Source organism: Lepisosteus platostomus, chromosome 3, assembly GCF_059453375.1.
Source record: "Lepisosteus platostomus isolate fLepPlt1 chromosome 3, fLepPlt1.hap1, whole genome shotgun sequence".
Lineage (NCBI taxonomy): Eukaryota > Metazoa > Chordata > Actinopteri > Semionotiformes > Lepisosteidae > Lepisosteus > Lepisosteus platostomus.
In genome coordinates this window covers 74864444-74892399 of record NC_142613.1, presented here as the reverse complement: position 1 = coordinate 74892399, position 27956 = coordinate 74864444, and the positions used below count along the sequence as shown (strand labels likewise).

General features: G+C 41.9%; 1 protein-coding gene across 3 annotated transcripts; it reads right to left on the bottom strand.

Moving 5' to 3' along the window:
- Positions 1–8974: 8974 nt before the first annotated feature.
- On the bottom strand, positions 8975–26552 carry LOC148675462 (organic cation transporter protein). Of its 3 annotated transcripts, none has more exons than XM_088626814.1 (11): positions 26398–26552; positions 18677–18970; positions 18209–18312; positions 16555–16709; positions 15784–15952; positions 15263–15386; positions 14576–14685; positions 14058–14269; positions 13594–13702; positions 11344–11556; positions 8975–9457 (listed from the first exon to the last, which is right to left on the bottom strand). In XM_088626814.1, exons 2-11 carry the CDS (start codon positions 18950–18952, stop codon positions 9400–9402), a joined length of 1530 nt encoding a protein of 509 aa, XP_088482940.1. In that variant the 5' UTR covers positions 18953–18970; positions 26398–26552; the 3' UTR covers positions 8975–9399. The 3 variants fall into 3 exon arrangements, with proteins under 3 accessions (XP_088482940.1, XP_088482941.1, XP_088482939.1); XM_088626815.1 differs by lacking the exon at positions 26398–26552 and adding an exon at positions 21609–21745; XM_088626813.1 differs by lacking the exon at positions 26398–26552 and having other exon boundaries at positions 18677–19257.
- Between the last annotated feature and the right edge of the window lie 1404 nt (positions 26553–27956).

The following is a 27956-nucleotide window of genomic DNA, read 5'->3' as shown; positions in this document are numbered from 1 at the left end:
AATCCAGCACGGGCTTTGCAACATAACACCTAAATGATACTCATCAGCAGGGACTGGGAAGCATGTCAATTATAAGATAAGATAAGATAAGATCACTTTATTGGCCATATACAATTTCTTGCATTAGGAATTTGTCTTTTCACAGACCCCAGCTTGGGGTCAGAGTGCAGGGTCTGCCATTTATACAGTGCCCCTGGAGCAGTTGGGGTGAAGGGCCTTGCTCAGGGGCCCAACGGAGTAGGATTCCTTTGCCAGCCATGGGATACGAACTGGCGACCTTCCAGCCACAGGTGCAGAGCCACCGCTCCACCCACAAAAAAATAATCATAGTGGGAAGATAAAGAAAGCACAGTACTAGCGAATCTTAGAGAAGACTGTGCTTCAGGTGTACAAGTGAGACAAATCTGTACGTTTAGCAAGGCAGTGATCCAGACCTACACTGGAGGGGCTTGAGAGTAAGAAGGGGAATGTTTGTGACTGGCTCACTCCAGGTCCTGTCTTGTATCCTATTGAGAATCTGTGGAAAGGCTTTAAAACTGCTGTTTGTAGGTAATCCCCAAGCAGCGTGGAGGAGCTCGGACAGTTTTGCAGAGAAGGAGGTTTTACACAAAGGCCAGTGTGCACTGCTGGTGGAGACTTACTGAAAAAGACCTGTGGCTGTAATTGCTGTCAAAGGTGTTTCCACTGATTATTGAGTTCACGGGTCTGAAGACTGATGCGATCCACATGCCGCATTTCAGTTTTTTCTCTCTAGTTTTTGCTGACATTGACTGCCACTTATCTGGCCCTGAGAAGTCTTCAGCTGGAGCCTTCAGGGTTTGAATACAACTACTACACATCTAAATCAATTGCAGCCACATGTTCTGACTTCACTAACCCCAACTGGGTGGAAAATATGCACTATATTGTAGCATAAAGTAGCCTTAAACTGAATTGTTAATGAGAAGCGAGCCTGGTTTCTTGCTATTTGTGTGTGCTCTGCTTCGTTCTTGCCCTGTTACTCAGGAAATGTGTTTAACTTTTGAAACAAATGACGTTCAGTGGGTTAAAAAAAAGTTAAAAAGAGCACAGACTTTTTCATTTAATAAAATAGGAAGGTTTTTGCAAGGCACTATATGGTAAATGAACCCACACAAGTCTATATATTGAAGTTACATACTGTACTGGTGGGCTGGCGAGAAATCAAACCTGCACTGGAAGCAGTGCACACAAGTTTGTCATTGCCAACAGACAGACTGTCTGGCAAGGCAGTTATTGGCTGCTACTTGCATACATCCTCTCTGAAACTGTACCAGATGGACACATATTATATCATTACTTGTGTGTTCAATTACAATTTCACATATCTTGTGTTGTTTTTGCATATAAAAATGTAAGATTGCTTTCCAAAACAGTTACAATAAATAGCACAGCCTATAGGAATGCTTTCCCTATGTAGATGTAATTGTACAGTTGATATTCTTTTAAAGTGTGCTATATAAATAGCCCTCTCTTGGAGACTCTTGCACATGAAAGCGCACCAGAAATACCTAGTGAAATTCTGTTCTCCTGTTTAAACTACATTTCCAAACAGAACACACTTTTTCTTCTTCATATTAGCCATGCACTTATAGTGAAAGTGGGTATTGCCACCCTTAAGTGGTGCTGCATAAAACACCTTAACAAGTCTTATGAATTAAATATTCCAGGCCCACAGAATCCTTCAACATCAGCTCATCCATTTTCTAAACACAATACAGGCCAGTGCTGGAGCCTATCCCAGCAAGCAGGCCTTCAAACATTCAATTAAAGACTAAGAGAGCACTTACTCTATTTATACCTAAAAACATTCAATTCTGGAGCAAATAAAATGATGGTTTGCAGGTGTGGGGATCTTATTATTGTTGCTGTATTGTTTTTAGACACTTTACCAGCTAATGGTCTGTTTTTAATCTGATGATATTTGATTGAGTTCTGACTGAGCTATGTTGTTAAATGTTGTTTTATATCACAGTATTGAGATGTTGCTGTATCATATTATTGTCAGATAGAGTATATTACCACCCTGCACCTCACAGCTGGCAGCCCACTGAAGCTCAGCAGCTGTGAGCCTGGTCAGTACCTGGATGGGAGACCTCCTGGGAAAGCTAAGGCTGCTGCTGAAAGTGGTGTTAGTGGGACCAGTAGGGGGTGCTCACCCTGTGGTCTGTGTGGGTCCTGATGCCTCAGTATAGTGATGGGAACACTAAACTGTAAAAAAGGCTCTATTCTTCTTATGAGATGTACTGTAAAACTGAGGTCTCTGTGGTCATTAAAAATCCTAGGGCGTATCTCAAAGAGAGTAATGGTGTAACCCCAGTGTCCTGGCTGGGAGAGCAAGCTGGGATTATGTGAAAAGATGAATTCCTAATGTAAGAAACTGTATATGGCTAATAAAGTGATCTTTTCTTATCAAATTTACCCCTGGCCTTTACCAGTCATGGCCTCCTAATAATCCCCATCTCTGAACTGTCTTCATTACTCTGCTCTCCTCCCCACTGAGAGCTCGTGTGTGGGGAGTGTACTGGCGCACACTGGCTGCCTTCACGTCATCCAGGTAGATGCTACACATTTATTATTATTATTATTATTATTATTATTATTATTATTATTCCCTTAGGAGCAAAAAAGATTTCTTCAAAATTCAACAACATACTGTATACCACAAAAACAAAAACCTCTCCCATCTACTCAGCAGTGATGCAGCCTTCAATATGCAAAACTCACTAATTCAGCCCACGTACAAAATGTGGACTCTCCCATATTAAACCCATGTGACAAAGCACTCTAGTCAATTATTCAGTAATGCAATTAGTAGGTTTAGGCCCACGCAACCTAATTACAGTACGTCGTTAGGCTCTCTCTAGTGTCCTCTAGTGGCGGTCTGGAGCAATGACAGCCCTGCAATGGGACAGGCTGCCACAGCTTGGTTTAAACTTTACAGAACTTTATTCTCCATCCAAAAGGGATGGCATCACCATAAACAACTACAATATCAAACAACACCCAGCATAAAATAAATAAACGTTGATAGCAAACAATAGTCCTAGCCACACACAATACATATATACACATCTCGCTTTTTCCCATATTACACTATAATTAATTGCTTACACTTATATAGTGCTTTTCTGGACACTTCACTCAAAGCGCTTTACAGGTATTGGGGCCTCCCCTCCACCACCACCAGTGTGCAGCCCCACCTGGATGATGCGACGGCAGCCATAGTGCGCCAGAACGCTCACCACACACCAGCTCTCAGTGGGGAGGAGAGCTGAGTAATGAAGCCAATTCATAGATGGGGATTATTATGAGGCCATGATTGGTAAGGGCCAATGGGAAATTGTGGCCAGGACGCCCTACTCTTTTCGAGAAACACTCTGGGATTTTTAATGACCACAGAGAGTCAGGACCTCGATTTTACGTCTCATCCGACGGACAGCACCCGTATACAGTATAGTGTCCCCGTCACTATACTGGGGCATTAGGACCCACGTGGACCACAGGGTGAGCACCCCCTGCTGGCCCCATTAACACGTCTTCCAGCAGCAACCTTAGTTTTTCCCAGGAGGTCTCCCCTCCAGGTACTGACCAGGCTCACACCTGCTGAGCTTCAGTGGGCTGCCAGTTGTGAGTTGCAGGGTGATACGGCTGCTGGCAAGCATTACACTAAGCATTAGCATTACACTAATCCAATACCTTCATCTAGGAAACAGTCACTTACTTGTGTTTAATATACCGATTGCAAAGAGAAAACTTTGTAAGCTGCCTCCCTGAAAGTAGCAGAATGAAGAGGATGGGAGGGGACATCAACAGTATGCTGAGCTCTCCTTTCAACTGCAACATGATACAGCTCCGTTAGCTGTTTCTGTGGTCCAACAATTCTTTTACTAGCAACATGACCAATTCTGGCCAATTCCCCCCGACTGCTAATTCTCAGCCTACCACACCACACCGTGACACTGAAATGTAAGGATGCTTTCTACCGACACCCAAAACATCCCGATTCACCCTTTCAACATCCCGATCCAAATTATACGCTGGCTAGCCTTTTTAAAAATGCAGTTGATATTCTCTGCAAAGTTGAAATGTTCATCAATTATTGTTTCTAGGTATTTCGAACACTGAACAAACCTCCTCGGGTTGATTAATAAGGGAGAGAGGTTGGAAATCTAACGTATATATCTAACAGTTCTACTGTATATACAGTACTCAACTAAATAATAGATTTTTAAATAGAAGGGTAAATATAGAAAAACAGGTCGCTGAAATAAGACTGTAATGTTTCTTAAACTAAAAATGTTTGATGAAAAAATGAAAAAAAAAATTGAAATCCTTTTTCTGCTGCCAGCTCGGGCCTTGTCGGCAGAGCCACAGTGCACACAGAGAGCCTCTGTTTAGAGCAGCACTGTCCACAGGTCTGAACGCCATGACAAGGGAGTCAGCATTGCTCTGCTAACATACAGTAGCCCTTCAAATTGAAAAGATGTTTTGGTCCAAGATGAAGAGAAATTTATTATAATTTCTAATTTCAGCGTGTCTGGCCCAGACAGCTGACTGGCAGATTTTTCCCCACAGTCTTTTTCCGCAGACAATTCACTGGGTACACTGGCAGCAGCCACCTCAGTCCGTGCCACTGGGAACAGTCCTGCCCTGTCTTCTGGCACTGAGGTACCAGCCGAAGCAAGGCTGCTCCCTCTCATGTTGGGAGAGTGTGGTCTCTCCCTCCCATGTTTTTGTTCTGTGCCAGTGCCGTCTTCACTGGGAGTAGCACTGGCGCCCAGGCCTCTGCCCGTCTCCCCTGTCTTGACAGGTTGGCAGAGTCTTCCTTTCCTCCGCCCCCATCATCTTTGTTCGGGCAGGTCAGGTCGACTCTAGCCCTTCTTAGAGAGATCACTTTATTGGCCGTATACAATTTCTTGTAAAATTGTATTTGTCTTTTCGCAGACCCCAGCCTGCTCTCCATGAGACACACAGACAGGGAGAGAAGCTGGGGGTCAGAGCGCAGGGTCAGCCATTTATATGGTCAGGGCCAGGGGAAGGTCAGGTCCGCTCTTTGTCTGTGAAGGGGCACTCCCGTCTTTCTGCGACAAGCACCCTAAAACCGTCTCCACCTTTTTAGCTGTGTAGCCTGACAGTGAACCTGTCTGGTCCTGTGTTATGCCCGTAACTCCAGTGGATCGTGCACAGGAGGTCACTGGAGAGTTAGCAAGGGAACCTGCTGCAGCCTCCATTCACTTACCTGCTCCACTGCTGGTCATGGAGCAGGAATGCTTGTTTCATTTGGTGTTCAGGGTTTGGGGGGCAGACTGACTGGGAGGCCAGAGGTCACTCCACTACCAAGTCCTTAGCATTTTTGGTTTTGTACGGTCCAGCCCATCTTCGAAGCCCGTGCCCTTGGAGAAGGTATTATCACCCATCGCCCGGGACCTCACAGACAAAGGGGCATGAACGGCCACGATCTTGATGTAAGGAGAGGAGCAAGACCGCAAGACAGCAGATCCCTGGCCAGAGAGAAGAGCAAACGTGAACATGTGTCTTGTCAAGCAACTACTGGCTTGCAATGTTGTCAGTGAAACACATACTGTACCACTCCTCCCGTTAGAGGTTCGAGCAGGGAGCTGCGTCAGCCTGCATAGGCTGCAAAGGAACAGGCAAAGGTTGGTTCCCTGCTGTGAAACCTTCTTCAGGTTCGAGGGAGAGCGGGAAAGTGCAGTGAAGAAGGGGGCAGAGAGCACGGGGAAAATGGAGAAATAGCAGATGAGAATGAGTGTCCAAACTCAGGGAAAGCAGGAGGAGAAGTGTGGAAAACTGGAATCTGCAAATGAATAGAGATGATTTAGAAAGAGATCAGTCACCCATGTAAAAGGCTGGGCATTTTCTGCACGAGATGCAGTAAATGAGGTTGCTGGAGATACACTCCTCCTGTTGGTATGACAGCTCTTATAAGACAACGTGGAGATCGCAGCCTTCACACGATGAATGGCTTTAAGAACAATGCAGCATTGCAACAGTAAGCTAATCAGGTCACCAACTGTCAAATCCAAATTGTGAAAGAACATAAAAAAGAACAACTCTTGAATCAATACTAGATAAAATAGAAGAAAAATCACAGAAATATACTTTCCATTCAATATGTACTGTATAACTGTTTAACAACTGTAGATGTTAACTGGTGAATAAGCATTCAGTATGTTAAGTTCAGCCAGAAAAATAATCTCCACATCTCATAGTTTGCTAAGCCTGTTTTTACTGAGAAACATGTAAGAACGTGTAACTGGTAACAGAAAAAAATATCCTAATGTTGCCACACCTTGGAAGCTCCCTCCTTTTTTCAAAAAGTGCCTGAGAAACTAATATTAAAATGCAGTAGTTTTTCTATGATACAGTACATTTTGTGACCATTCCACTGACTTTAAGGAAAATGAAACAATGCACCTCTCTTCTTCCAAAAAAGAGTGTGTTCACATTGCTGTGAAAGGCTAAGCTTTAGGTTTTATGATCAGGAGCACGTTGTAAACTAGGAAAAAATGACATCCCCAGTGGAACTGCAGCTGTTGCCTTTTGGGATCTTCTGTTGTTTCCTAGCACATATGCCAGTTGTTGTCTAATGTCAGATAGTCAGTAATTCATGGACATTCACATCTGTGCCAACTACAGAAGAGACAGACTTTTCAGTTGTTGGTGTAGGCAAAGAAGCTGAGCATATAAGCGCTGGCAAAAATCCAACACTTCCTTAAAATGCAGCTTTTAACACAACAGTTGCTCCATACGTATTACAAAAAATAGCAATAGTTTTACGTCTTACATGTACCTTCATATGGTGCAGTACACACCACAAAACACACATCCTCCCTCAGAATCCTGAGTTTAAAGTATTTTTCTACAGCTTTATAAGTGGTAACAAGACTGTAATGGGATCCATAAGTCGATTTAAGCATCGGATTCTGATCAATTATTGTTGAAATATATCTGACAGCATGCTCGAACAATTGTTCTGTTAGAACGTAAGGACGTAAGTGTCACGCATTCGACACGGGCTCACGAACGCCGTCACATTCCCATGCGCAGCCACTCAAACACGCTCACTCCGCAACTAATCTTCCTATCGCCTGTCACTCCCGTCACTACTTTAACACTCCTCTTTTGCCTGACCATTCGTCACTATTTCGGATTTTGCTTGGCGCGTGTACCCTCCTCCTATAGCTTGTTCTATGCCTTGCTTCCTGACTCTCGCTCGATTCTGACCACGTTTCTGCCTTTGCATTTTTTGAAACCCACCACATCTGTTTTAGATCCCATTCCCACCCATTATTTCAGTCCTGTTTCTCTTCTCTCTGTCCCATTGTCCTCAATATTATAAATGAATCCATGAGCACTGGCTTTGTACCAATGGCCCTCAAAACTGCTGCCATTACCCCTGTGCCAAAAAAACCTAACATGGCTCTCGACAATCTTAACAATTTCCGCCCCATCTCCAACTTACCCTTTCTTGCTAAACTTCTAGAATGTGATGTCACACTTCAGTTACATAACCACCTCATGACAAACAACCTTTTTGAACCCCTCCAATCTGGCTTCCGTCAACTTCACAGCACAGAAACTGCCCTGGTCAAAGTCACCAGTGATCTTCTAACAGCTTCTGATTCTGGTTCTCTTTCCATACTCATCCTTCTTGATCTCAGTGATGCTTTTGACACTGTTGACCATGACATCTTACTTTCTCATCTTGAGACGGTCTCTGGAGTTTCTGACACTGCTCTCAAATGGTTAAATCTTACCTCACTGATCGCTGTCACTTTGTCTCTCTCAATGGGTACAGGTCTGAAATTGGTCTTGTTAAGTCTGGTGTTCCTCAGGGCTCACATGGCCTCAGCTTTCATTTCTATGCTGACGATACTCAAATATACATCCATACCAAACCTGACACTGATGTGGCTGTCTCTATTCTATCTAATTGCATCTCTGACATCAAAATTTGGATAACTCAAAACTTCCTTCATCTTAACTGCGACAAGACTGAAGTCATGCTGATTGGCACCCCCATCAACTTCGTAAAGCCAGTCCTGTAACCCTATCTGTAGATGGTTCTGTACTTGAGCTTCAATCTAAATTGAAAAACATTCGACCCACATGTGCAGCATACTGTCAAAACATCTTTTTTTCACCTCAGAAATATGCTATGCTATCACTAACTGTGGCTGAAAAGCTGATCAACACATTTGTGTTCTCCCGAATTGACTACTACTGATGTACCAGATGTAGCTTTTCACCATAAGATGGCAATGCTGAGGCCAGAAGTGAGCATAAATTAGGCCTGTTATAAACAGAAGGAAGAGCAGAAAGGCACCAGCATTCTGGTGAAGCAGGTCTGAAGTACTGTATGTAATGTATCATAAAGCACCATAGCTGTGGTAGGTAGGCAGGTATTCTCTTATGTCAGGTGTCTTATCATTTATGATGCACTAAAGCTCAATTGTTCCCATGAAAAACCTTGTTTGAAGTATAAGAGTATATACTGTAGTTGATGCAATCTTGACTTACAGAATCTATGCTCCATTTTAAAACCAGGCTTGATTACTGTGAATATTAAGTAATGCTTCCTAGTAATTGCTATTAACATGCAAAATACGTGCCCTCTAACTGTTTGGACACTTGAAACTGTGATTTTGTAGTTAAATAAAATGTAGCAAATAAAAAAAAGAATGCATTTCTAAGAAAAAAGGACATGATCATGATGTGAAACCATAAACATGAATTCATGACATAGTATGTGTTAAGGAATTAAACTGTGCATGATACAGGCAAAATGCAATGAGTAAAGTTCCAGTTTACCAGTAGTTGTAGTATTCTGCAGTTCTAGAAAAGTCTGAAGGCATAAAACATGTGGGAATGTTGTATTCCTACAGTCCCTAACCAAACAACATGTAGTGCTTTAGATCAATCCAATAAACTATTTCTTTCTGTTATTTTAATCTTTCATTTTTAAATGAAACAAAAAATACAAAAACAGCATATGGAATAGATTGATGAACATTATCAACTTAATATTAGGGACAATTTAAGAGTGTTAAATGAAAAACACATTAAGAAACATTTCTGTTTTCCATGAAGTGTCTTGAAATCTGAGTACTAGAGTACTATATATCCTGACAAATACCACATGCTTGACAAGTAGAACTCCTTTCACCCAAAACCTTCTTTGCAAGAGCTGCTTTCTGTTTTCAATCCTGAAATTAGCTGCACTTAATTTCCATTTGTACCAGTGTTCATTTTGGAGAAAAAAAGAAAGGGACTTTCGAACATATATTCCTGAAGCCTTCTTTGCTCCAGCCAAGTGATGTGCAATTTTTTTTAAACCGGTTTGTTTGAGTCCAGCGTTTAGATCCTGGTGCAAGAGTGTTTTTCACTGTGTGCACTTTTTCCGGTGCTCTTTTCCCTGGAAAAAGAAGAATGCATGTCAATTTCCTGTCGAAATGGGACGAGTCAGGACAGGACACAGTACACCATCACTCATGATGTGCAGAAGAGTAGCTCTAAGACTGTGAAGACAATCAAAGAAGTTGCTGTTGGACACAAGATAAAGAAAACAACTAGGCAGTGGAATAAAAACAATAATGATAATATTAGTATAGTTAATGATAAAGGTAATGGTGGTAGTGATTGTGGCAGTAATGTTGGAGATGTATTTACAGTAGTGCAGGTGGGCAGCTGCATCAGCATGCGTAGGCTGCAAAGGAACAAGTAACAGGTTTATTCCCTGCTGAAAAGAGAAGAGAGAAAACACAACGTTTCGGCTGTGGAGCCTTCTTCAGGTGCTCACAGCACAGCCGAAACGTTGTGTTTTCTTTCTTCTCTTTTCAGAATGTATTTGTAGTACTGTGTTTTTTGTAGGGATTAATGTTTGAGTTCTCTTTTCACTGTGCTGTACTATTGAATGGTTGTGTTTATGTGATGAATGTTGCTTGAGTAGGGTGAGGAGGGATTAGAACAAACCAGGTGAGACAGAAAAGGGAAAATGGGAGAGACACATGAAGTATCCGATTTGTGCCAAATGTTCTAGTTGCACAACTACAAAGAGGATTTAAGCGAAAACACATCCCAAGTGCCTTCATTTTTAAATCCTACACTAGTGCCAGCCGTGTTTTGGATTAAGAAAAAACACGTCTTTAGAGAGATCTTTTCATTTATTGCCTGCTACCTTGCTGGATGTGCAGTACTAATCGTAAAGGGACTGAGTTGGCAGTCTCCTTATATACAATACTGTATGTAGTCGCCATCATCAGTGTTTTTGCAGAATATAGATGCAAGTGCCTTACTCCTGCTGTAGAACATGCAAAAACTATTACTACTGAAGAACACACGTCACCTTTTTGATTGGTTAGGGGGAGCTATAGGGAGTTCATCAGTTCCGACGCGGACGTAGAATAGGAACTGGTAGTGAGGCACCACTTGCTCAAGTTTTGCTACAACTGAATGGGTGAGGGCGGTTTCCACACGGAACCCCCCTCCCAGAAAGTAAAAAAAAAAAATCAGCTACAGTCCTGAAGACAAACAGGAGCCTGTCGAGCTGGAGAAGCTGCAGCTGGAAGGCTGGGGGGTGGTGGGAAGAGTCGAGAGTTGACACCGCACCTGTTGGACGCCGGCGGAAGAGAGGGGGGGAAAAGGGAGAGGGACCTCGTTGCTGTGGCTGCCTGGGCTGTGACTGGGGCTGTGGGCACCAGCGAGAGTGAGGGCTGTGACTGGAGAGGCCCTAACCTGTTACAGCTGACGACACACTCTCCACCCAGGGGGGTGCCGATGGGGGACGGTGAAGAGGAGCTTTGGCACAGGAGAGATGACCAGAAACAAGGAATGAGCGGGGACTGATTTAACAGTATAGCCCAGTTATCGCTAACATCATTTTTATTTATTTTGGCTAATGCTTTGATCCAGTGCAGCTTATTTTTGTCCCCATTTATGAAAGTACAGATTTTACGGAAGATATACAAGACATTGCTAATGTATTTCTATTTACAGCTTTCCGTTTATCCAGTCCAGGACCCTGACTACTACGCTGCACTGCTGACAACTAGTCCTTATAGAAAGTCATGTGGAGTTTACCAAATATGAAGAAATCTTGAAAAAAAGACAAGAGCTGGATCAAACCTTATCTTCATTACTTTAATGCCAAACATATGTCCGAACCAGCTTCAGTTTTCCTCAAGACGATACTGAATTCTTATCCATCTCATAATGTATTGTGGATGCTTCCCCCAGACAAACACATTCTGTCCTGGGACTGTGCATAATGTGGAAAAATGAATCCAATTATTGGAACTTCACCTGTTCGAGCCTTCCTCCACATCCTTTATTGTGTCAGGCAGAGGTGTGTGCGCGGTCTCCGGTAATATTAGCGAGAGCGCCGCGCCAACGAGCGGACACACTCCGAATATGACCATGGGGACCTCCTTATTGTGAGCTCTGAGCAGGTAGATCAGTGGGGCGATGACTCCTCCTACACGAGCGCACATTGACGACATCCCGATGCCGTTCTGTCTACAACCAGAAGAAAGACATTCCAGTAGTGTTTCAAGTGTGTTACTTTTTGCATTATTGATTCAAAAAGCGTGATACAATTATTTACCTGGGATTTTTGCCAAACACCTTTATTTTAGAATAAGGAATAAAATATTGTCTTATAAAACATCAGCAAGGCTCTTTCTTTCTCTTTATGAAGACTTCACCCTTTAACATTGCACAAATGCACACTATTTGTGTACTTTTCCCAAATTTTCGTATTTTATATCAATCTTCCTTTTATTCTGTGCTGTACCATGCCGAATGCTTTTCTCTCATTGCTTTTCAACACTTTGTTCTACTTGTACAGTGCCAGGAAACAGATCTGGCATATTTGAGACTAAAAACATAATCAGATCAGCGTGAAAGTTTCAATAAAAGATAGTCCAATTAAACATACAACACAAAAACATAAGACATGATTGGACTAATTAACAATATGATCCATCAGTAAATATCCTTGTGTAAATAAGTATGCAAACTTTTATGTGAAATACTCTTTTTCTCAGGTTCTCTGACAATCCTTTTTGATTGCAACATTGTCTTTCCACTAATCTGTATGGTGTCGACCAAAGCCACAAACTTTCTGTTCCTTATATAGAATAGGGCCGTCCAGACCCAGTCCTTGTTTACACTAATATGTAGGCACCAAACTAATTATCCACTTAATTGTGCAGAGAAAAACTAGGGGTTTACTTAATATTAGGAATATTTTGACTATTATTGTTTTTTATATTTATTATTTTGTACATCGTTGTCAGAAACATTGAGGTAGTACACATAGACCCATGGTACTTTTTAAGAGAAGGCTGGTTTAAATTAAACAAGGGTATCGTGGTCAGAAACTGCAGACTTTTTCTTGGTGCTGGAAGTTGGTATACCACAGTAAATGTGTGTAAGGGGACGCATGGAGCTCTCTACTCTTTCAGGACTTCAGCTTTCTGATCTTAATCTTCCTCTGCCCCCAGTAATACCTCTGACTTTATACAGTATATTGACTCAGCCTTCATGGTCCTTCCCTGACTCTCAAGCAAAGAGGCCTGTTACCCGAGATTTGTAACACTAATACATTAATAATTTGTAACATTTGTGGACTAACTGCATGTCTGTGTCTGTTTCCGCTGCGATTTTAAAAACTGGAATGGAGTGGGTATGATGGCTGATTAAAATGCTTCATGTTCAGCTTTGACACCGAAATATTGTAATCCAGACTATCTGCTAATAAGCAAAAGCAACTAAGACGTGGAATCAGTTTAAATTCAAGGATACTAAAAACCTTACAGGTTGGGACAGCTTGCTCTGTATTCCCTTCATTTACTGTACATACAGTACATGTACTGTATGTGCAGGTCTTCTTACTTTTCTTCTGTTGTTGCATAATTCTCACAACTACTACAATTCTGCCCTTATACACAAATAGGATATGAGCAGGTTATGTGTGAGCGGATTCATTGTAAAGCACTGTATTCCCAGAACACAGTGCCCTGTGCACAGCTGTATTTTATTACACATGCTTCCATCCACACTAACATCTTGCCTTACTGTCAGTTTTTACAGACATTGCCCCGGACTTTGATAATCATTCTGAATTTTGTCCTGGCAGACACACTGGCCAGTAAATAGCTGTAAGCTGTTTTGTGCTGAATGTGCAGCTGTATCGTTTTTATCACCCATCTGTAGCTCAATGAAGTACAAAATTGCTTTGCCATCACTTGCCTTTCATTTTACAAGTTAGCAAACCATGCATAAAAATTGTGGGCTGAAATTCCTTGTTCTTTGTTATTTAAAAAAATCTCAACAAACACTTTTATTTTGTCATTTAACCAGAGGTAAGGGCTAGCTCTTGGAAAGGAAAGAATGCGTATGTTCTTTCGGTTTCCACATTGCGATGATGTATTTGTGAAATGGTCAGCTTTATGTGTCCCGAAAGTTTAAGTATGAAACACTGGGTGCTGTGGTTGATAGATCTGACAAAGTGAGTTAAAGCAAACAAGACCTCCAGCGCGATGTGATTACCTGATGACTGTGGGAAAGATTTCAGCCGAATAAATATAAACAATGGATAAAGACGCAGTGATTCCAAACTTTCCTGCCATAGCCAAGGCCGTCCTGATGGTTGTCTGACCTGTAACAAACCAGCAAATCGCCTCTTTGAGCAAGTGAACACAGCTGAAAGGCGACGTTACGACGATGCACGTCTAAGGACAAAATCGATTTCTGCACAAGAAACAACAAAAAAACAAATTTGAAGTAGCAACATTCTCAACAAAAACAATAAAAAACAAAACACGTTTCGTTCATTTACGTTGTTTTTTCTAAGAGCTACTGTAAGTCATAGTATTTTTTCCATTGCACAGCACCACCCAGTGATACAAAAACCTTCTGTATGCAGCGCTCGTTTTTGATTGATTCTGTACGTGCTATGTAGGTCTGTCGTAATTGCTTTATGTTTATGAGTGTCAGAGTGACACAGGTCTTACCTTCAGGGACAGCGATGGTCAGCAGGCATGCCATCCCTCCCACAGTTAGGAAGGAGAACTGGGATATCTTTCGTGAGCGATTGAGGGTAAAAAGAGTTATTGTGCGAGCCGGCATTTCCACAAGACCAAAGATGAACTGGGTGAGGTAGATATTTATTCCAAAGTCAGAAATATTCAAGGACAGGCCATAATAAACCAGAATATTGACGAACCTAAAACAAACACAAAACAAAGACGCTAAAACAAGCGCAAAATTCACACCCCACACTGAAACAGAGAAGTGTTTTTAGATTATAAGGCACTTATTGTACTAAAGAGAAATGTGTTGTGTTGGTGTATTTGCAAAGCTATTATACATGAAATTCTCTGATTTTTCACAATAATACTGTTTTCATGTTGAACTTTGTCCTGGTCCTAAATGTTTTCTGGAACTCACAATTAATGCCTCTTCTTCTATTGCACTGATTACTTCGAAGAATGTCAAAAACAGCTGTGCAGATTCCCAAAAGCAGACTTACCATAGGTAGAACAGTATTAATGACTGTATCCTCATCTTTGGTGTACGAATCAGATCAATGACTGTATACCGTTTCTTCTCCTCCTTACTGTTAATGGGGCCATTGGATTCCTGCAGAAAATAAGTGTGTGTGTTTTACTGCACTACAGAAGCAGTTATCGTCCATCAAAAATTCACCTTTAATTCTTCTGAATAGCAACTTCCTTCGAAATAAATATGATGTGTAAGTCTATGTCTCAGGTCGGCCCCCCCACCTCTGGGGACTCGAACCCAGGCCTCCGGCGTCACTTAACAGGGACCCAACCAGTTGAGCTAAAGGGAAATCTCCCCTCAGCCCAGCGGCTGCGGTCCCTGCTATTCACAGGGAAGGGCGGTGACGTCACCGCGCTGGTAAGCCGGCTCGCACAACCTGTAATGTCGGCCATATGCGTTACAATATTTATAAAAACGAGATGAGGGCTTTTGTGCCCTAAACAAAGGTTTAATTACCTAAGACTGAAATTAACATTCTGAGAGTTTTCTTTTTTACCAGTATGATCAAATCTAATACACCTGAAGTACTGTAAATGACATGCTTCTAAGCACTGTGTCGTCTTCTGCAACAACAGAGCTCTTGCTACAATGCCCAGACTATAAAAATCAGAACTGAAAAGGAGAAGTCATTGGGCTGTGGTTCAATTTGCCTAACCTGGAGAAGCTCTATGTCCACCGGAACTGTTGTCCCATTGTCTGCTGCTGCCTTGCGAATGAGAAGAATCGCTTCGTCTTTCCGCTGGTTTGCCAAAAGCCATCGAGCAGATTTTGGCAACACCCTACGAGCAGAGGCACTGATTCAGATCCCCAAATCCACAAAATGCTGCTGACACCAAAATAATAGAACGACACTTCCGACATCCAAAGCTTTGCAACCCTACAGTTTGACCCATTTTATGATGGCAGATCAGCTGTTCAGAATGAGCACCCATCAAAAATCACCTTCCCAAACAGTCAAGGATCAGAAGGAAACCGTTTAGCTAAACCTTTTTAAATAGCCTGCTTCAGATGGGATTAATCATTTCAATTTTGATAGCTGAGACTTTGAAAGCCTACTGTACTTCAAGCATGGCCTGTTTTTCTTGTTTGGCCCCACGCCTGTTTTTAGACTGATGCTACGTTTGTATTTAAGCTTAGAAGTCCACAAAAAGCCAGGGTTTCTTTGTCACCACTTACCAGATGTAAAAGATAAGTAAGAATCCAGGAGCTGAAATTGCTAGTTGTAATTTCCGCCAGTCTCTGAAAAGATATGCAACTCCTGCTAAAAGTATATATCCAATGCCAAAGAAATAGTCAGTAATGACTCCAGCAAGCATGCGATCCTTTGTGCCTGTCCATTCAGTACCTGAAAGGTCACAAAGAAAGTAAGTTGAGCACTCAGGATGCAAAGAGTGTTGTTGAACACAAATAATCGCTTCATCTGTTCTATTCTGTGGATGTCTAAGCAGGCGATTTCAGAGCTTTTTTTCACATGGAGCAAAGAGAACATATTTACGTAGTCCACGATTTTTATGGTAAATATGGGCAAGTATTGTGAGAAAACAGGACATTAATATTTATTGACTGAAGCCTTTTTATGTATTCTTGTGTTCTCTAATTCATTCTACCTTGATTTCCATAATAGGAAACTATAACACTGCGAAATTTTCATATTGGTGACTAATATGCAGAAATTGTAATGTTAGAAAATAATTCCAGTAGACCTAACCAAATTTTCAAGTCCTCAGAGTTTTCAACCTGATTTCTGGTGGGGTTTTTTTCTTCTCTGCATGGATAACAATTTTCCATGTTTTGTAGAGTTTACAAAAAGTGTTAACGTGCCCTGTTTGCTCCAGCAGGAAAAAAAAGAATATCTGTAATACTTAAATAAAACACACAAAAAACACCTTACATTGGGTCTTTCTTATTTAAGAAATAAATTTGCTTCTTTGTTTTTATTTGACTGACCTAAAACAAAGGCATTCATGATGACAGCAGAGACTGTTGTCCCAATCACAAAACGCAGGAACACATAGACATAGTAGTTGGGAGAGAAGGCTGCACCGACTCCAAAGACAGTCTGGACAGCTAAGCCAAGCAGAATGATACATCGTCGGCCATACCTGCACAAACAGAAATCATTTTATCACACTCCAGCTACCATGAATCACGTACAGAAAAGGAAGATGGCTGGCTCATAATCTAAATAATTAGTTGAGCCAAGTGTGGAAAGCCGAATTTATTATGACTAAAATTCCTGAGTGTTGCTATTCCTATTGCAATTCGAAGTGTTAAAATCAGAACTGCAGGTAGACCCCAGAGTGTTCGTTTTATAAACTCCTTGAGTTAGAGAGCTGAAAATGATTCCTTTGCACCTGAAGACCTCCTGGACAATCTCTGAGGACCCCTTGCTGAAAAGCCCTAAGCTGTAATGAGATATTTTCAGATTTTCTGCATGCTGTAGCCAGTGGATGATGATAATGCATCACCTTTGTGCGAATGTGTGGTCAGAACATGAGCACATTTTTGCTGGCTTATTATATTGATGATGATTACTGTCAATTATGTCATTAACCAGCACCTATTTTTAACTTTTTGATCTAAGAGCCCAATATACAGATGAAACCTAACTGGCACTTTACCAGCAGTGATCAGTCTCACAATCAGACATGATGTAGACTGATTACTCACACAATACCACAAACTACAGACTGGTTGATTGAAAATGCCTGTACCCACATGTTTTTCTGCATTAAGACTGAAAATATGAAAGGAATACAATGATTGTCACAGTGTCATGTTATGCACATATACAGTCCATTCATGTATCACATACTGTACAGGAGCTTCATTGCTTGCAATTGCTGTGCATCCAGCTTTCTGGTTGTGAATATCACACTCAAAATGCTCTCTGTATTTCACAGGAGGTGGAGACACTTGTGGATCCCCAGAAATTGAACCTATGACCATCTCTACTTGAAGGTGTATTAAATGTAAGTTCAAAAGTGCAGCACTGACATTGTCCTGGTAATATTCTCATGTACACATTTAAAAGGATAGAAACAATTATGCACACGAAAACTGCCATTGACTGCATATTATGAGAAAGTGTTGTCATTGTGACTTCATTGCAGACTATGGGCGATTGGATGCAGACCAGAAACCAAAATTGGAGCACTGATTTAATTACCTGAGAATAATGATTCTATTGGAAGAAACTACAGGAAGAATGTTGATTGCAGCCTTCACAAGTAACACTGAGAAACATGCCTGGCACTGCTTTTATAAAAGTGGAAAGACAGGTATTTTCGTTGAATCAGGCTCTGGAACATTTCACAACACACCTGAAAATAAAATCTTAATTTTGATTTCTAACTTCGAGGAATACAGTATCAATACCTTTCTTTGTGTTATTTACGTTAAGTCATGTATCAATATGTAATAGTGAACTTGATTTTGTACTGTACAGTATGTACTTCTTAAGCTTTTCTTTGTTATGTTGTAGCATAACCTTTAACTGAAATGAATTCCTGTGTCTTTCACGTTATTTCACATGTGTTGTCACAGGTATTGCAGTAAAAAAAGTTTTTCAAGAAGCAGTTTTCAACAACGGCTTACTTACTTATCTGCTAAAGCCCCATAGACCACTGCTCCAACCAGAAGGCCAAACATATAAATGGAAGAGCCAATGTTGTTCAGCTTGGCATTATCACAGACAAGATCCCACTGAGCAAAGAGAAGAAACAAATAAACTGCAGATGCAAATAGCCAATCTGTTGCTCATTTATCTCTAGAAGCACAAATCTCTTTTTGCTTTTCTTTGGTTAACAACGTTGTTTGACCTGAAGTTGTCTTTTCTTTGCATTATATAATTTAATGTTGGCATTCCCACTCACAAAACATGTTTCTGGGTCTTTTGCTTGTGTCACAACCTCCCTGTTTCCATTGTTTTGCCATAGCTAACCTGATCTTCTGTTCTCAGGCCAGGTTGCCCTGGGCTGACAGTCAATAATTAGAGGGTGTCCTTGATAAGCCCTGAAAGACGTGAACACACAATGAAAGTCTCACTTTGAAAAGACAATGGTCCTACCTCAGTCACAATGGTGCTTTGAAAGGTCTCCTTGCTGTACTCCCAGCCTTCAGTGCAGGAGGTGGCAGTGGAATTGTCTGTTGGAGGCCATGAGTGATTGTGGTTGTTAGGAGCAGACTGGGGGCTGTAAGCTGAGCAGGACAGGTCAGATCCCTCCGAGCTGGCTGTCAGGCTGAAGTTCAGGATCTCGCTGGTTCCAGGGCTGGAGGAGAGCCCAGCGGAGGGGGCCCGGCACCGGTGAGGGGGGATGGCTCCAGTGAAGATGGACACCAGCATGTGAAACCCCAGCAGGATCTGGGGAAGACAAATCCACACATACAGGATCTTCTGGAACTTGCCAAAACCCCCAATGTGATTAAGCACATCATCAAAATTCATTCTGAGGCTCTGAATCCAATTGTGTGTGTATGCAAGAAACGTTTTTCTTTTAAATTTAACGCAAAAAGTCAGTAAGGCTACTGAAAAAGCAGGCCACAGGTGAAAGAACTAAAAAACGTTATCTGTGGAAACACTTGATCAAACGTTAAAGACCAAGCAAGCCCTTTATTAGTTATGCAAGCTTCTTCTCTGCAAACAGGATGAAAAAAATTGCCTGCTGTGAGTGATATAAGCTCTCTTGGAGGAGTGAAAAAAGTCTTGAGGAGGGGCTATCAGCTCAGATCTGAATAAAAGGTGGAGTTTCATGTACATGTGACACAGCTGTGTTACAAAACATTCTTAAAAGAGGGTTTTAGGTGGTCAAGGCTTCTTACATGTGATTGTACATATTGTATGTCTTATAAAACAATCGACTGATGTATCAGGTCTTATCTATCAGGCAAAAATTTAAAGCAACAGTTCTGACACTAGCGGAGAAGTCTAGAGAAGTTTTGCACAGGCTTGGCTTCTCCACTTTTATGAGGAAAAAGCTTTGCAGATGGCTTCCCTAATGGGAGAATTACAAAGCAGAAATGAAACTGTGAGATAAAAAGGAGTTTACTGCTTTGATTTTAAATTTACCACTGCATGTGTCGTCTTTCTCTGCATACATAAACACAAGGCACATACTGTAATACATAATGTCTATCATTATTATTGGTTACATCAATTGTTCTGGTAATTCACTAATGGGCGACCTGTATTTTGTTTTTACCTGCAAAATTGTGTGAATATCTGACTTTGAGGAATTGTGCAAGGATTTAATAAACATGCTGGAGTGCGAGGAATAATTTTAATATTGCGTAAACATTTTTGTAGCAGCTCTTAATCCCTCTCATAATCTCAGTGTCCCATGTTGGGCACCAGGTCCTCCATGTCGGACGTTGGGCACAAGGCTAACAACCCTGTCCTGTAAAACACTAATGTTACGGAAACAACAACAGGATGTTGCTGCCCCTACGTGCCCAGGAGACATAACGGACAAACATCCATCCATCTTAATCCCTCTATAGTACATACTTTATATGTTCTTTGAAAATATACTCAACTCAATATTTGTGTAAGGTTGGAATGTCATGTGTGGTTGACGACGCCTGTCAGTGAAATCATTGCTAGAGGTGAGCATAACCACTCTTCCAGTATAATTATTTTAATGTCAATTCCAAAAGATTTTGTTTTCCAAGATTACACAACTAAATAACTCTCACTCGGCCCTATCGTGAGATATCGCTTCTAAACCTGAGTTCCAGCACTGTAACCCACAGCTGCCTTTATCAAAGGCTAATAGAAATTCTAACCTAAAGAACTTGTAACTTCAGAAATGGTTATATCACTGCTCTCTTGTTTTAAAAGGTGTTGAGCACAAGCATGCCACTCCTTCATTGTCACCCATTGGTGGGGCGATGGTGTGAGATTCTAATACACAATGTGTGATACATATATGTTTATACATATAAGTAATAAATGCTTCAGAATCTATATTTGAATTAAAGGCAAAGTGACCTGTCCTGTGATTCTGAAGCACATTGAATGAATTAAAAGTAAACAGTAGAATAAATCCAAGTAATAGGCACTAATCCAGTGAATGTGTTTTGTAACAGGTTTACATCATTTGTTGTGTCACCTGGCCCGGAGAGCTGTTGTCATTACTGTTCACTGTAACAGTATCCTTCACCTTTACAGATCTAGCCTTTCCTCATCCGTCTTTGCTGACTCAAATTCCATGTGAATGAGTTTACACCGACACATTAAACCACAGCCTTGTTCAAAAGTCACAAAAGAAAGAACCTCCGAATGCTGTTCATTTGGCTCTAGTAATGTTCCTCACATACTGTACTGCTCATTCCTCACTGTCAAGCTGAGTTGCACTTTGGCTAAACAGGAAGCAATTTAGATTTACCTGCAATCCTTACTGGACCCAGGGGACACTACTGTGGAGCAACAGAGCTCTCAAAGCAAATTGTAAAAGAAGATAAAACAACAGAACAACCGAATGTGTAATACATTGTAGGTTCCTGGTGATGGACTGTCCTATGACCTCTGCCTATTCCCCCTTAACAGACTCACTCTTTCCTCTTCTCCTGTATTCTGTCTCTGTGTCCCCGTGTCCATCCAGTCAACGATCTACATACTGTATCTCCCTGAAGTGACTAGCACTCCCCCCTTCACAGTACGACAAATGTGTGTGAACCTGCTTCACATTGACCAAGCCAGTCTTTTCACACCACCTACACTAGGAAAACCAGAGTTCACGCATTTAGTAGCACCAATGAGGCAAATATTAAAAGAATAATGAGCTCCCATTATTATTCCAGATTATGTATCTAAACAATGCAATTTATAGCAAATTGACTATGGCAGGAGAGTTAATATCCATGAGGAATAATGCAATTAACTTGAGATCAGTTCCCACCACATACAGTATACTGTAGGCCAGACAAGTGTAGTATCTGCAGCTGTGTAACCCATAAAAAGCAAACAGAAGTAGGGAAGACAGGTATGTTATTAATCTTACCTTGCCAATGGATTTGATGTGCCTGACGGTGGAAGGATTGATATTGAAACTCTATCCCCTGTGTAGCAGCAGCCAGTTGACCAGTATCTGATGCACTTTCTCATCTCTCCTTCCACAGTGAGACTCACATGTGCACGGTGCTGCTTATGAATCGCACTTAGTTTTGCACTAAGACCTGATTTCCCAGTCCCACAAGTACGTGCACCCGCAGCACGTTCACCTCAAAACATCCTGACTGTTGGCTCAAACTATGTGGTGTAACGGCACATTGCTACGTCTGGTGCCCATCCACTACAAAACTCACCTGACCGACGCCGCTGGCGCTTGGTGCCTTGCAAAACTGGGTAAGTGCAGATCTGTGTGATGTATAATGAACTTCATTTCCTTAATTAGTTAATGCGGTACAGTACATGCGAAATGACATATGTAGAGGTAAATAGTTTGGAATCATCACAATTACACCTTTACGCCTGGGCTCATTGTAACAGGTCCTGTACTCACGTGGGGAGTATTAGATTAATCTGATCTGCACACCCATCACACCATTAATCTTTTGGCAGGCGACAGCCTCCACAATGACACCCAAACCTGTGAGAATTGACAGAACTTCCCATCGATCAAAGAAATCTTCCTTTATTGTAGTTACTAGATCGGGTTGGAAGTCAGTACCACCTGTATCTAGTTAAATAATTTCACGTACCCGTTAACATCACAGTATTTAAGATCAGCATCAGCATTATTTCTCTGCTTAGTCTCAGTGCTTGTCACAAGTCTTGGTGTCCTGCTCTGTGCATGCTACTTTAATCCTCTGGTTTCACTTGGCTTGTTGTTGTGGGCTACTGTATCTCTGAACCCTGCCTGCTTCTCAGCTCCGTCTTTGGATTTCCCTGCTGGTACCTCAGCTACATGTCTTCTCGGCTTGAACTTGGTTTGTGACGACTATGGCTTGGACATTCAAACGTTACCATCATAGTTCTGCGCACAAACTATAGCTGCAGCCCACTCTCTGTGGGTTATGTGGGTTACACAGCCAGCTCACTGTGCTTTAAAGCGACAGTTCTCTAAATTATTATCAGCAAAAACACAGGGTCCTCATCTGGCTTAGTGTTCTCTTCTCCTTTGCTGTGTTTCTTTGTAATAAATGCATCTCCCCACCGCGAGCCAGATCCCTGCTTCATTGCAAGCACATCCATGGAGGAAAGAGTCTGCTCATATGGTAACGGAAAAAACACCAAACCGTCCCACATTGAATAATAAAGCAAAAAATAAGCCCAGTGTTCTATGTATTTTATGTCATATAGTAATATAATGGGTTAGATTCAGTCTGTTGAAAGATTCAAATCCTTGAATCGATTAATAGTGTCCCAGTAGTGTCCCCATGTTTGTAATTTTTCTGTTTATTGTTGTATGGACCCATGCCGAATAGTCTGAGGTTATTAGGCTGTCTTAGGATTGTTTTACAGAAGGTGGGCATACAGTGTATTGTCTCATTAGATCTCAAGGATGACGAGAGAGATACATTCATAGAATAATAATTTAATAATAATAATAATAAAAAAAATATCCTTTATTTTATATAGAACTTTTACAGTACCATTATTCCTCTGCCTTTCAGTGGTTTTACAGTACATATAGATTACAAATGTCCCACTCTAGGCAGCAATGTAATGATGCATATAATTTTCATGTATATTTATCATTATATATACATGTAGTATGCATAGTCAGTACACCTCCTCTCGTTTGTAACCTTTCCTGTCTTCTTATGTGTGTCTCTGAAGTTGGAGGTGCCAGGAGCAGGGATCTGGCTCGCGGTGGGGAGATGCATTTATTACAAAGAAACACAGCAAAGGAGAAGAGAACACTAAGCCAGATGAGGACCCTGTGTTTTTGCTGATCATGATTTAGAGAACTGATGCTTTAAAGCACAGTGAGCTGGCTGTGTAACCCACATAACCCACAGAGAGTGGGCTGCAGCTATAGTTTGCGCACAGAAATATGATTTTAACGTTTGGGTGTGTGGTGGCTTTAAAATAACTATAAACTCTTGTTTAGATGTGAATCCAAGTCCTGCACCGCAAGACTTGTTCTTAAAACTGTCTGGTGGTAAGAAAAATCACAAAATTGAATCTGACGCTGGCCTATCAGCACTTAACTTTGGCTAATGATGCGAAACCATATATGCCTATAAATACTCACAAGAGTTTATTACAGTTAACAGCATGCCTTATGGTGCTGCTCCGTGCTTTTGCTGACTTTCAGAAATCTGTGTATCAGATTTTGTAAGGGCTACAGTGACAAAAACAGTTTGCAAACCCCTTAGGATTTTCATATATTTCACATCTTTGTAACCCGAAGTGTTATTTGATATTAATCCAAGCCCTAATAACAGATAAGTGATCCTGGTGAAACTTATTACATAAAACATGTACTCTAAAATGACGCAACATTCAATATCCATGTGTGACGGAGTGTGTGAATCTTTATACGCAGTATCTGGTGATGCCCCCTGTAGCAACAAGCACTGGGACTTTGCTTCCTGCAGCCGTTGAACGACCTCTCACAGAAGTCTGACCCCGTGCTCCTCACACGCCTCTTTCAGCTCTGTGGCTCTTGAGGGCTGCCTTGCAGGGACAGCTCACCTCAGAAGGTCACTGGTGCTGATCTCCCTGCCCTCTCCACCGCCCATCATTCACATGTTTTGCATAAAGCAAAATCCATCTGTGACGATCCTTCACACCCCTTGTTTAATAACTTCTAGTCCCCCCCCGTCAGAACGCAGATACCGACTCCCCAACTCCAAACCCAATAGATTTAAGTTCTTGTTCAAACCTGTAGCCATATTGTTACTTAATACTTGATTTTCTATGCAAATATGTATGCAAATTGTTGTTCTTGTCATGTTTTTTTTTCTGTCCGTCTGTACACCAACATTGCCCCCTCGGGGATGGTAAAGACTCTCTCTCAGGTCCTGCCACAGCATTTCAATCGGGTTTAAGTCTGGAGTTTCTTCATCTGTAGCCGTTCTTCTGTAGATCTGCTTGTACAGCGTGTTTAGAATCATTGTCTTGTGACTGTAACTGTAGCCGATACCATCAAGTAAGCAGAACCCTGTGCGGTGCTTAGTCTGGTTTCGAGGAACAAACAGGTGTGAAAGGAAGGTCCTAAAAAAGCAACAATCCAAGAGCCAGAGCCAAAAGTCAAAAAGCCGGGAGAGCTCATCAGGAGAAAGAGCGCGGAAAGACATTGCCGTAGCAAAGTGCTCACCAGGGTGAGTGACTCCCATACCAAGCGTCGGGAAGTGGGAAGCGAAAGTTTAAATCGTGAAGAGGACAGGTGCGAGGGATTAATTAGATGATTAGATTAATTAGGTACCGTGTGTGGTCGTAACGGTAACAAGAGGTTCTTTCGGTTTAGCTTCAGGTCACAGATGGACGCCTGCCACCTTCTCCTCTAGAGTGTGCTGATCCAGTGCAGCATTCCTGGTTGTGTTGATGATGGAAAGCTGTCCAAGTTCTGAGACAGCAAAGTAGCCTCAGACCCTCACAGTTAATAGCTTTGTAAGAGGCAGGTAGTCAGGACAGCCCACAGCAAAACCAGGCCGAGGACAGCAGTGAGATGAATTTTCTTCATCTCACAATGTGTGCGCTGTGGGAGTTCCACGACGCATGTAAAACTCAAAGATGCAAGGCAAGCATCAGAGGTTAAATACACTTTTTGGGTGGGGATGGCTGACTATTCCCCCACCTGCACTATCACAGTCTATCTTAATTGATTAATAAGTTGCCGAGAGCAGTAAACTGTCACCGTCTGACCATCCCCTCTACCCTCCCAGCATACAACCCATAATACTCCTCCCTAGTCTGCTTCACCTGCATCACCAGAACTTTGGGCCAAATAAAGAGGGTCTCCATAGCAACCCCAGGACACAGGGATGCTGAACTTGAACCTTCAAGGGTAGTACATTCCCCCCTTAATGTTCTCTGGAAACCAGTTTGTACCAATGCTTATCAGGATGTTGTAGTACCACCATTTCCTAGTCCCTGCCATCAAGGCTGTGTTATGTCTTCCTTGACAGTCCAATAAACATTCTCCAGATATGCTGTGGGATGCTGGGCAGCTGGTTCAGTATACATGAATGAATACCTTCTCATATAACTTTAACCAGAGGGACAAACTGGGATGATTCAAAATGTTTCTAATACAAAAGTGTAGTTGCATACAGTATATACAGTAGATCAAGTAGGCAGCTGCATCAGAATGCTTAGCCTGCAGAGGAACAAGTACAGGTTTAATCCAGGCCGAAAAGAGAAGAAAAGAAACAACGTTTCAGCTGTGGAGCCTTCTTCCGGTGTGTTCTACAGTACATATACATTAGTAATAATAAAATAATCAACGTCGATCACCTGAGAACCAATCATTAATGGTGATTTCAGTATAAATGATTGGCATAAAGCGAGATTAAATCTTTCAGTCCCTTCAGTTTCTAACAACAGCAGAAATGAAACATTGGTTTTAGTTTACATTGGGACCAGTAGGGGGCGCTGAGCCTGCATGGATCCTAACACCCCTGTATAGTGACGGGGACACTACACCGTAAAGAAATACAAACATCCCCTTCGGATGAGACATAAAGCTGAGGTCCTGACTCTCTGTGTTCTTTAAAAATCCCAGGGCATATCTCGTAAAATGTGTAGGGGTGTTACCCTGGTGTCCTGGCCAAATTTCCCCCTTTGGCCTTGTGGCGTCTCCGGGGGAAAGGTTTATGTAAATGAGATATAGTACTCACACCACACTTTCCTTCTTTATCTTTCGTGGAGATTTACTCTGTTCCTCCAGTCCGTTTAACTTCCAAGCCAGTCCGCAATCCGTCCTCTCCATCCTTATTCAATCCGAGTTCCAAAGTCCACAAAGTGCCACAAATCCGGGTCGTATCCAAATCACAAACCGGTGTAATGGATGGTGTAATCGGGGAGTGACTGGTGTCGGACATCAGGGAAGACGCAGCAGGGTCAGGGTGGGCAGAAACACAGTGGTGGTGGTGAGGTGGTGAGGGCTGTGATCTGGTGCAGGAGGGGATCGCAGGCGCACGAGTCCAGAAGGAAGTCTAATAGGGAAAATCGGGGCGCAGTCCAAGGTCCAGGTGCTGGGAGACCCATCCAAGACATACTCAGGAACAGGGAAGTAGGAATACGGATAGTTAAAACCTTGACGGGACGAGGCCCTCCGAGCCCCGGACTCAGTAGGGCAGGGCGCCGGGATGAAGCCTGTGCCCGGTGGTAGGCGGGCTTCCAGGTTCTTCCAGAGCTGAGCCCGAAACTACAGACACGCCGGGCTTAAATAGGGAAAAGGGGATAAGACACAGCTGGGACAAATAAAACTGGGAACACAACGAAAAAGGTAGGAGCACCCTCTAGAGTAGAGGAGGGACGACCACCGTGACATTGGGTTGATGAGCGGCCGGTATCTATCCCAGCATGCAACAGGCTCAAGGCAGGATATAGCCTTGACAGGACTCCTATCACAGGACACACGCACACACACACACCAGCGACTATTCCCCCAAAGCCAGTTAACGTACAATACCAGTACATCATGCAGAAAAAACCCAGGGCCCCATGCTAACCAATGCGCAGCTGTGCCACAGCCTTTGTAACATATTTTATGTCAGTCTGTTCTTCCGTGAGAAACACCCTGATTTCAGGATAGTCGGAGAAAAGCCCCAGGGCCTGGAACTATGATATGAGCCACACATTTGAATATTCCATGTGTTTTTACTCCTTTATTCAGGAAAGCAAATGCAGTATGTTCCTTGAGGACAGACATTTTAGTTTCTGCAGACCGTGAGGTTTGGTAAAGACACTGATTTTTATGTTGTTGTCAAATATAGATAAAAAGTTGTAAACTTAAAACATAAATCATAAGAAAATTACCATGTTATAAAACCAAACCCAATTAACACAGCAAGGTTTTTAAAATATGTCCAGCATTCATGTTTTAAGCACGGGGATAAATGCTGTGAGAGTAAAAAACAAGATTTAATATTCGTTACGGTTCTATTTTCTATTTTCTCTTTACAAAAAACAAATAAACATATTTTACAGGAACCTGACTTACAGATTCAATTTTAAAATTATTTCAATTTGCATTTTACAATAATTGTTCTGTGTTCATAGGGTTTAACATCAATACGCTGTTTTCATGTCCTTAATGTACACATTCTTCTGTTGCATATTTCTTTACTCTTTGTAGTGAAATATCGATATACTGTACAGTATGTATTGTGTTCATACAATCTGCTAAAAAAGCGAGGCACTGAAAACAACCGTTTCCTCGACTACAGCTGCA